This window comes from Microtus ochrogaster, chromosome 4, assembly GCF_000317375.1.
Source record: "Microtus ochrogaster isolate Prairie Vole_2 chromosome 4, MicOch1.0, whole genome shotgun sequence".
Lineage (NCBI taxonomy): Eukaryota > Metazoa > Chordata > Mammalia > Rodentia > Cricetidae > Microtus > Microtus ochrogaster.
Window position 1 is genome coordinate 46,240,644 of NC_022011.1, and position 10,044 is coordinate 46,250,687.

General features: G+C 52.9%; 1 protein-coding gene across 3 annotated transcripts in view; it reads right to left on the reverse strand.

Annotated features, from left to right (window-relative positions):
- Positions 1 to 8,905, reverse strand: part of Ntmt1 (N-terminal Xaa-Pro-Lys N-methyltransferase 1) — a 10,683-nt gene extending 1,778 nt beyond the window's left edge. The window contains exons 1-3 of one of the 3 annotated variants that reach the window (XM_005346124.2): positions 8,766 to 8,905; positions 1,594 to 1,797; positions 748 to 1,000 (exon numbers count right to left, since the gene is read on the reverse strand). In XM_005346124.2, coding sequence (XP_005346181.1) covers positions 748 to 1,000; positions 1,594 to 1,755 — 415 coding nt within the window. In that variant the 5' untranslated portion in view covers positions 1,756 to 1,797; positions 8,766 to 8,905. Of the gene's footprint in view, positions 1 to 747; positions 1,001 to 1,593; positions 1,798 to 8,765 lie in introns of those variants that run through there. The other 2 variants (XM_026778671.1, XM_026778670.1) reach the window with 2 other exon arrangements.
- Positions 8,906 to 10,044: the final 1,139 nt, after the last annotated feature.

Consider the following 10,044-nt stretch of genomic DNA (forward strand, 5'->3'; position numbering starts at 1 on the left):
TGTAGACCAGGCTGGCCTCGAACTCACAGAGATCCGCCTGCCTCTGCCTCCCGAGTGCTGGGATTAAAGGTGTGCGCCACCACCGCCCAGCACACATATACATTTTAAATCTTTAAAAAAAAATTCTAAGTGTGGCATGGTGGGAAATGCCTTTAATCCCAGCACTTGGAAGGCATAGACAGGCGGATCTCTGAGTTCGAGGTCCACATGGTCTACAGAGCGAGTTCCAGAAGAGTCAGAGCCACAGAGAAAGCCTGAAAAACATCATTCTAAATTATTTTTTAATTAATTTACTTTTCATATATATGGGTGTTTGTCTGCATGTATGTATTTGCGCCGTGTGTGCCTGATGTCCATTCAGGTCAGGAGACAGCACTGGATCCCCCCACGGCTATAGGGGAAGCGACCATGGTGCTAGGAACCAAACCTAGGACCTTTGCAAGAACAGTTGGTGCTCCTAACTGCTGAGCCATTTCTCTGGCTCCTGAGAGAAGAATTTAAAAAGAATAAATCCTTAATAACTCATTTCCACACCTCCAGATCAGCACTGACCACTTAAGATTGTTCCACCTCCATGCAGTTATTCAGCTGGCTTTAGGTTTCTCATCACAGTCCTGAGAACCAAGAGAGCTGCATCTCAGCTGGCCACCTCACCGGGGAAGCAGAACTAGGCTCGAGGCTGGCAGGGCACCTGAGTAGCGGAGGACATGGTGAGCACGGGGACCGGCAAGGCCATGCGACTCTTACCTATCACCCACTGGATCCAGATCACATCATAGGAGCTGGGCTCTGGGCTGAAGTCCTGCAGCCCACAGCAGAAGTAGTTCCTCACCCTCTTGCCCTCTTCCCCCAGGTAGGTCTTGGCTTTGGCCAGAAAGTCCTCAGTCACGTCCACCATGTCCACCACCCTGAAGAGCGGCAGGAGCAGGCGCTTGGTGATCCTTCCAATGCCAGCGCCACAGTCCAGGGCACAGGAAGTCCCCGTTTTGTTCGGTCCTTCCTAAAACACAGACAACATGTGAGTCCGGCTCCTGCACCGGCCTATCTTGGGAGGGCAAGTGGGACTCTTGCTAAGGGGAGGCAGCTTCTCCTTCGAGGTGACGGCTAGAAAAGCAGGTGCCCAATCTCCTTTCATTCCAGGGTCCCCAGGAGCCCCCAGGGTGACAGTGTTGAGGATGCAAAAAAGGGAGCCTCCATGGGGGTGTGAGGGTGTGGAAAAAGGGTAAGGGCCTCCTGCAGGGCTCACCCCTGTGCTGCAACAGGCTGAGAAGGGAGGACACAGACAGCAGCAGGACAAGGAGTCACAGGACAGTCACCACCCACAGCCCAGCACCCTTAGGCCCAGCAGGGGCTGTTCCCAGACTGCTCCGTTTTGACAGGCCTGAGTCCATAGTGCTCCTGGCTCCTGGCCCAGAGACAAAACTCACAGTCCGCAAATCCCACCCAGTCACCACCTGACCCAGCTCTTCAGGGCCTTGGTGGCAGCCACCGAGAGATGACCAGAGGACCTGCAGTGTGGTATGTGGAAGTGGCTCCCCACACTGCCCCACCAGAGCCACAGCCTCTCCTGGAGAGGACATCACACCTGCCTACCCTTAGAAACCTCTGCAGAAACTTCCGAGAGCTGTTGAGGTCGATGTTGGAGATGTGGCCATACCCCCCAAGCATGCCGTCCACCGTGGGTGGGATCTGTTTCCAGTAGGTCTTGGCCTTCGAATAAAACTGTTTCTCATCTTCAATCACCTCACTTGTCATGATGTCACCGGCCACGCTGTCACCAACCACAGCTCTGCCGCTCTGAAGACAGAAGAGGAGGATGAGCAGGGAGAGCACTGGATGGCAGGGAGCCTCTAGGGTGCGAGCCCACACTCACTGTGTGAGGCACAAACTCTGTCCAGGCATCTATTTCTTGGATGACAGCCCAGCACCCCAGACATTTTGCAAAACTACCAAACCAAGGGACCCTGAAACCTACTGTCTGGTTCCTGAGCCTTGACTTGATGACCTGTGACCTCAGGACAGGCAAAGAACCCAGAGCAGGGTCCCCTGCATTCTGCTATGGGCACTGCAGGAGACCCCCTAGGAGGCCTGAGCAACTTCCACCCCTCTTGTCTCTCAGTGACAAGCGAACAGCTCAGGGAGGGCCAGCCCTTCATTCCAGAGCACGGTCTCTGCCAGGTGCCAAGCACAGTGAAAGTGGCATGGGCAGACAGGGCCAGGGTGGGCGAGAAGCCATGGAGGAAGAGGGGGACTTTTGCCGAGGACCAGCCCTGAACTGCAGTCTGCCCGCGCGTGTTGGTTGAGTAGTGCACGAAGCTGTCAGTCTCAAAACTAATCCTACACTTGCAGTGTGCAAGGAGGCGCCCAGGACTAGCCTAAGGGTGCTGGAGGGAGTGGATATGCAGTGGCTGTGCTAAAAGACACAGGACAAATAGCAGCAGCAGGGATGATAGTGTCAGCTGCTGCTCAGGCATTGCCCAGCACCCATGCTTCCCACAAGTAGATACCATTGTCACCCACCATCACCTGCTGTCACCTTCACTCACTATCACCTTCACCGACTGTCACCATCACCCACCCACTGTCACCGTCACCTTCACCCACTGTCACCGTCACCCACCCACTGTCACCTTCACCCACCTTCACCTTCACCCACTGTCACCATCACCGACTGTCACCTTCACCCACTGTGCAGAAAAGGAAACCTGGGCACATGGAAACCAAATGCCCTGCTCAAGATTAATGAGCCCCTGACCTGCTCTTCCCACACGGGCAGTGTGCTCCCGTGATGCTGTCCTGGGCCTAAGGGTCTCCACTGGAATGCTAGCTGGCTTCATGGGGCAGGACCCTGCAGTCACACTTCACACCTGGGTACTATTAAGACAGGCAGTGTCGCTGAGTCACAGCTCAACACAAACTGTCCACACGGGAACCTGGGAGCAGAGCCCAGGCCAGAAAGGGCCCCCATGGGCTGCTGTGAGGTCTTGCTAAGTCCTTCTGTGACTGGAAAGGAAACGAAACACAAGCCATTTGTCACCAGCCCCCGAGCACCACAACTGAACTCCTCATTACAAGGATTTAGGACTAAAGGAAAACACACCCAAGGGGCCCTTGGAGTAACAGGCTGGGGACCCTGGTTCTAAATCCCACAATCCTTTACCACAACGCCACACTGGCAGCAGCACTGGCCCAGGGAAGACAGTGGCCCTGGGAAGGCAGTGGCATGCTTCACAGTGGTCCAGGGAAGGCATAGAAGGCCGCTTTCAGCTGGCCCACAAAGGAATGTGAAGCCCTGTTGGTTCCCGAGAGACCAACCACATCTATAAGCAGAACGGTACTGTGGCTTGAGAGCCGGACTGGATAGGAAGCAACAGCCTGAGCGTCACTATGTACCTGGTTGGGGACTGACAGGATGACCTGGGTCAAAAGGGCTGTCAGATGCCTCTCCAGGCATCACAGCAACCATGTCCCAGCGCCTTAGCAACCACCAGCTAGGACGGCATCTGGTCCTCTCCCATACCACACCAGCTCAATGCTGGCCCAGCAACCAGCTGTGCCTCTTGCTGCCCGCAAGCCCTAAGAAAACTTTCAGATTGCTGCTCAAAGTTGTCTTATTCAACACTGAGGACGACAACTTCAGGGCTTTCCTTGCAGCCCACGCAGCATGCAGGCATCCAACGTGACGTTCGGTTCTCACCAGATAAACAGGAAAATTGGAGTCTGGCACAGAAGGGAGGTACTCTGCTCTGCCCCCTCCCAGGGTGCTGGCTCCTGAGAGTGGCCATGACCCAGTGCACCCTTTGCACAGCGCTGGTGGAGGAGTCAGGGACACATGCTAGCTGGAGGGGGGGGTGACTGAGTGAGCGAGCATGCGCGGCTGTGGCTGTTTCTCACTTTTGGAGGCTCCTACACCATCCAGGACAGAGGACACTGCAGGCTGTTACCAACACCTTTTACCCTTTTACCCTTTTTTTTTTTTACCCAAGGCCTATGGCATAATTCCTTTAATTGCCAAAGTCTCTTGAAAAATCTAATTTACAGGGCTGGAGAGATGGCTCAGAGGTTAAGAGCATTGCCTCCTCTTCCAAAGGTCCTGAGTTCAATTCCCAGCAACCACAGGGTGGCTCACAACCATCTGTAATGGGTTCTGGTGCCCTCTTCTGGCCTGCAGACATACACACAGACAGAATATTGTATACATTATAAATAAATAAATATTTTTTAAAAATCTAATTTACAAGAATCCCACTTGCTTCTAGGAAGCGGCTGGAGTTTGGGGTGGGGAGGCAGAGCACATCCAGGCCAGGAAAGGAAAGTCCAGGGCTGTTTTGCTCTTCCAGCCCAGCTGTCCTGAAGACATGCCCTGCCCGAACACGGACCTCTAGTGTCCGCTGAGTGGCCTGAAGGACAACAAGAAAAACACACCTCCCCTGGTAGGGGTGGTGTACACCTTTAATCCATGCACTCAGGAGGCAGAAAAAGGCGGATATCTGGGAGTCTGAGGCCAGCCTGGTCTATAAAGCGACTTCCAGGACTGCCAGGAATGTTACACAGAGAAACCCTGTCTCAAAAAGCAAGCAAACAAAGAAGAAAGGAAGATAAATAAATAAATAAATAAATGAATAAATAAAATAAATAAGTAAGTAAGTAGAGAGAGAGAAGGAAGGAAGAAGAGAAGACATTCCCCCACACCATGAAACTGCATGGCACAGGCAGGCAGGGTCAGGGCAGTGTGGCTATGTGTATACTGGGCTAGCTCATGGGCAGGCAGGGCTTTTGCTCATGACAGACTGCCACCTGCACATCCTTAGAGTCATCTAGCCACCTCCCCCACCCCCTCCCCTCCCCCTCCCCCTGCAGCTAAGAAAATGAGATGTGAACTGTCACCAGCAGGCCTTTGCGATCATCACACCCCCGAGACATTCCTATGATGACTCTGAAGGCAACTGGAGGCAAAATAAGCAAAACCCTGCCTAGAGTTAAGAGTCCCTCGGCAGCCGGGCAGTGGTGGCGCACGCCTTTAATCCCAGCACTCGGGAGGCAGAGGCAGGTGGATCTCTGTGAGTTCGAGACCAGCCTGGTCTACAGAGCTAGTTCCAGGACAGGCTCCAAAGCCACAGAGAAACCCTGTCTCGAAAAACCAAAAAAAAAAAAAAAAAAAAAAAGAGTCCCTCAGCAGTCTGGTGGGTGGGCCCTGTTCTAGGGGAAAATAGCAGAGGGCTCTGGAGGAGGAGGAAGGAGAAGGGGGAGGGGAGAGCGAAGATGGAGACAGAAAAGGGAGGAAGGCTGACCATAACCATACTGTTTCATTTTGCCTTTTTGAGATCCACCTCCCAAGTGCTAAGATTTAAGGCATGTGTCGCCACCACCACCACTAGGCACCATACAAGGTTTTATTTTATTTCTAAAGATCTATTTATTATGTATACAGTGTTCTTCCTATATATATGCCTGCAGGACAGAAGAGGGGATTGTGTCTCACCATAGATGGTTGTGAGCCACCATGTGGGTGCTGGGATTGAACTCAGGACCTATGGAAGAGCTGCCAGTACTCTTAACCTCTGAGCCATCTCTTCAACCTCCAACCATACAAGGCTTTAATATGAGCTAAAAAGTGTTTCAGGCATCAAGTGTGGTGGCATATGCCTTGAATCCCACCATTTTAGAGGCAGAGACAGGTGGATCCCTGAGTCCAAGGCCAAACTGGTCGGCACAGAGAAACCCTGTCTCAAAAAACAAAAGTATGCCGGGCAGTGGTGGCACACCCTTTTAAACCCAGCACTCGGGAGGCAGAGGCAGGCGGATCTCTGTGAGTTCAAGGCTAGCCTGGTCTACAAGAGCTAGTTCCAGGACAGGCCCCAAAGCTACAGAGAAACCCTGTCTCGAAAAACAAAAACAAAACAAACAAACAAACAACAACAAAAAATAGGACGGTGGAGGCAGAGGAGCTGCGAATTCTAACCCAGCCTACTCTACACAGTGAGAGCCTCTATCTAAACAAAACAAAAGGCTCTCACGGTAGGGTGAGTGGACCTGAGACCTGGCTCTACTCACTAGCTGTAGAGACGTAGACAGGACACTTGGTATGGTGCATTACATGCTGATACTCCTAGCATTCAGGAGGCTGAGGCATGAGGATCAAGAGTTCAAGACTAGCCCGAACTACACAGTGAGAGCCTGTTTCAAGAAAACAAAAACAGTTCAGTTGGCAGAGCACTTGCCTAACATCAACAAAGCCCTGGGTTCAAGCCTCAGTACCCCCAAAACTGGATATGGTGGCACATCATGTCACCCCAACACTCCAGAGGTGGAAGCCTGAGGGTCAGAAGTTCAAAGACATCCTTTGATGGAGGAGGGTCATCTGTCTAGTGTTATTTTCATTGGTTAATAAAGAGACTGCCTTGGGGGCCGGGCGGTGGTGGCACACGCCTTTAATCCCAGCATTCGGGAGGCAGAGGCAGGCGGATCTCTGTGAGTTCGAGACCAGCTTGGTCTACAAGAGCTAGTTCCAGGACAGGCTCCAAAACCACAGAGAAACCCTGTCTCGGGGGCTGGAGAGATGGCTCAGTGGTTAAGAGCATAGGCTGCTCTTCCAGAGGTCTTGAGTTCAATTCCCAGCAACCACATGGTGGCTCACAACCATCTGTAATGAGATCTGGTGCCCTCCTCTGGCTTGCGGGCATACGTGGAGGTAGAAAGTTGTATACATAATAAATAAATAAATCTTTAAAAAAAAAACAACCCTGTCTCGAAAAAAAAAAAAAAAGACTGCCTTGGCCCTTTGATAGGACAAAAAAATTAGGTAGGCGGAGTAAACAGAACAGAATGCTGGGAGGAAGAAGGCAGTGGGCAGATAGATGCCTCAGGCAGACGCGATAGCTCTCCTCTCCAAGATGGACTCAGGTTAAGATCCTTCCCCATAAGCCACCACCTCGTGGTGCTACACAGATTATTAGAAATGGGTTAATCAAGATGTGAGCCCAGAAAGAGGCTAGAGCTAATGGGCCAAGCAGTGTGTAAAAGAATACAGTTTCCGTGTTATTATTTCCAGGGCTAAGCTAGCCATGTGGGCGGCCGGGCGCTGGGAACGCAGCCCGCTGCTCCTACTACAATCCTTGGCTAGAGAATGACTCTGAGGCCAGCCTGGACCTCATGAGACAGGGTATCACAACAGAAACAACTTGAGATGCTGATGCACAGCTCCAAGGCACAGCCCTTTCCTCACAGCTGCCACATGAATGAATAAATAAGCCAAATGCTCTGCCAATGTTCTTCCTTTTTTTGTTGTGTTTGTTTGTTCGAGACAGGGTCTCCCCATGTAGCCATAACTGTCCTGGAACTCCCTCTCTAGACCAGACTGGCCTCGAACTTGGTGATCCACCTGCCTCTGCCTCCCAAGTGCAGGGACTAAAGGTGTGTGCCACCACCGCCTGGCTCTCTGTTTTTATTCAACGAGGACAGTGACACTGAACTTCACGGAAAGGCTGTGGTGATGAAGTGTGCCTCTGAGAAGTCAGGCGACCCACAGTGGAAGGCGTATACTGCATACTCTCTTGAGCTTTTAGTTCGCTAACGAGAAGCTGGTGAGACGGTTTAGCCGGCAGAGCACTGGCTGCTCTTTTCAACACCCCACTTTGGCTGGCTCACAGCCACCAAGAACTCCAGTTCCTGTGACCTAACGCCCTCTTCTGGCCTCCCAGATTCCTGCACTCACATGTACAGCCCCCCCCATATACACATGATCGAATATAAAAATAAAATTAAGAAATACCTTTCTTAAGATGATCGAGTGAGGAAAATGTGTTAAAACCCCCAAAACTCATAGGTTCTATGAGGTCATATGAGCAGGGAAACTGATGGTCAATCTGTTAGATACAAACACAAGCTCTCCCTCCCTGTACACCCAGAACTACTTTACAGTGGAGAGGCTGACCTCTTGATCCTACAGCTTCTGGCCTCCAGCAGAGTATTCCACAAGTACCTCCAACACTCCCACAGTCCCCCTTGTCTCCTCCCTGCTCCAGTTGATAGACAGGAAAACCAGCATGCTAAAGAGAATGATGTGCTGTAACACACCACATAGGAAACAGGAAAAAAAAACCAACTAAGGACAGGATCCAAGCTCCTTATGCAGTCCTGGGCCCTCTTGGGGGTCTGTCCCATCTCACTGGGTGACCATCCTCTGCAATCACTGCCCTCAGCTACACCACCCTAGGCAGGGCCTCTGACACCAGCAGTTCCAACCCTTCATCAAAAGGATGAAAGACCGAAATGATCACACAGTTGGTGGAGCGGCAAAGCCTGGGCTTTTCGAGATGGCAGTCTCCCCGCAAAAAGGGCTGACCTTGGCCCCAAGGGCTCAGGAGACCGTAGCTGTGTCAGTCAGAGCTGGAACTAGTTAAACACACAGCAATCTGTGTAACCGGGCACTTAACCATGAGGTCGTGAGCCGCGCACGGCGCCCATTTCTCTCACCAGGCTTGCAGTAATTCCCTCTTATCTCAGAGGGAAAACTGAGGACTGGAAAGGGTCTTTCGGTGGCTTAGGGGCAGGGGTGGAGAGGGCACATGCCCTGCCAGCCTCCGACAACGTGGCTTCCTCTAACCCGATCCGTGGTCACCACGGTCCCGGCCCAGGTCTGGTCGGTGGACTTCTCCGGGACACGCACGTGGGGCAGGCCCGGGTCCCTCACCTCTTTGGGCAGCTGGGGTGAGCATCTCCCTCTTCCCTGGCCTCGTCCCCTCCGTCCACCTCGCGCTACTCACCCAGATGGGAGCTCTCGGGACCCGAGAGACAAGGGCGAGGAGAGACGAAGGCCGGCAAGGACCGGAGCCCACAGCAGCTGCCACCACTCTACCGGACCAGACACCTCGCGGCCTCTGCCTTTGTCCGCACACGTCACTTCCTCGAGCCGGGAGGGGCGTGGACTCAAGATCGCTCCGCCCCACGGCCAGTTCACCCCTCCCCACGGGCAGATCGCCCTTCCCCACGGCCAGATCGCCACGTCCAAAGCCAACTCACTCTTTCCACGCCCATCTCACCCCGTCCCACAGTTCGACCGCCCCGTCTCACAGCCTGCTCACCAGACACATCCAGATCGCCCCTCCCCACGGCCTGTTCGCTCAACCACACGACCAGATTAGTCCCGCCCCACGGCCAATTCGCCCCTCCCCATCGCTAGCTCGCCCCTCCCCACGGCCAGTTCATCCCCACCCGCGGCCAGCTCACTGCTCTCCCGGCCTGATCGCCCCGTCCCGCGGGCTCCTAACCCATTTATTTTTGCCTATGCAGAAATCGCTCCTGGACTTCAAGATGAAGGAGCCACAGCCGGTATCTCCCGGACTAAGTACGTAGGCCAGTTTACTTAAGGGTGTAACTCTTCGAGACCGAGTCCGACTATGTAACTGAGTGCTGGCCTTAAACTCCGCTATCCTTCCGCACCAGCTTTGCGGTTGCTGGGGTTACAGGCTCGCGCCACCACGCGCTACAAGGCTGGATTCTTAAAATCCAGCGTTTGTGAGCGTTTTCCACTCTAAAGGAGAAATAAAGGCCGTGTTGCTCAACTCCACCCATCTCCACTAGTTATCGTAAAATAATATACCAACCCAGAAAAGAAAAAGAAGGAACGGCTTTGACAGAGGCCAGGAAGCAGAAATCCAGACGTTTCCCCTCCAGAGGACTGCCCTTCCCTGTCCGTTCATAGACGTTCTGCAGCAGTCTTGAGTGAAGGGAAGATGATGAGCTTGCTGCATGTAAACCGTTTCACCTCGGAGTTCTGGCCGCCTTTTCTGACTGGTGGATGAAAGGATTCACTATAGTGTTCTGGGAGTTAAAGTTGTGATATTTGCAACTTTAGGCTTCAGCCCAGTGTTTGCACTGGGTCCCCAGGCAATGAAAGCTCTCATAGTAACTATTTTCACCTTAAGATCACCTCTGTCAAGCCGGGCGGTGTTGGCGCACGCCTTTAATCCCAGCACTCGGGAGGCAGAGGCAGGCGGATCTCTGTGAGTTCGAGACCAGCCTGGTCTACAGAGCTAGTTCCAG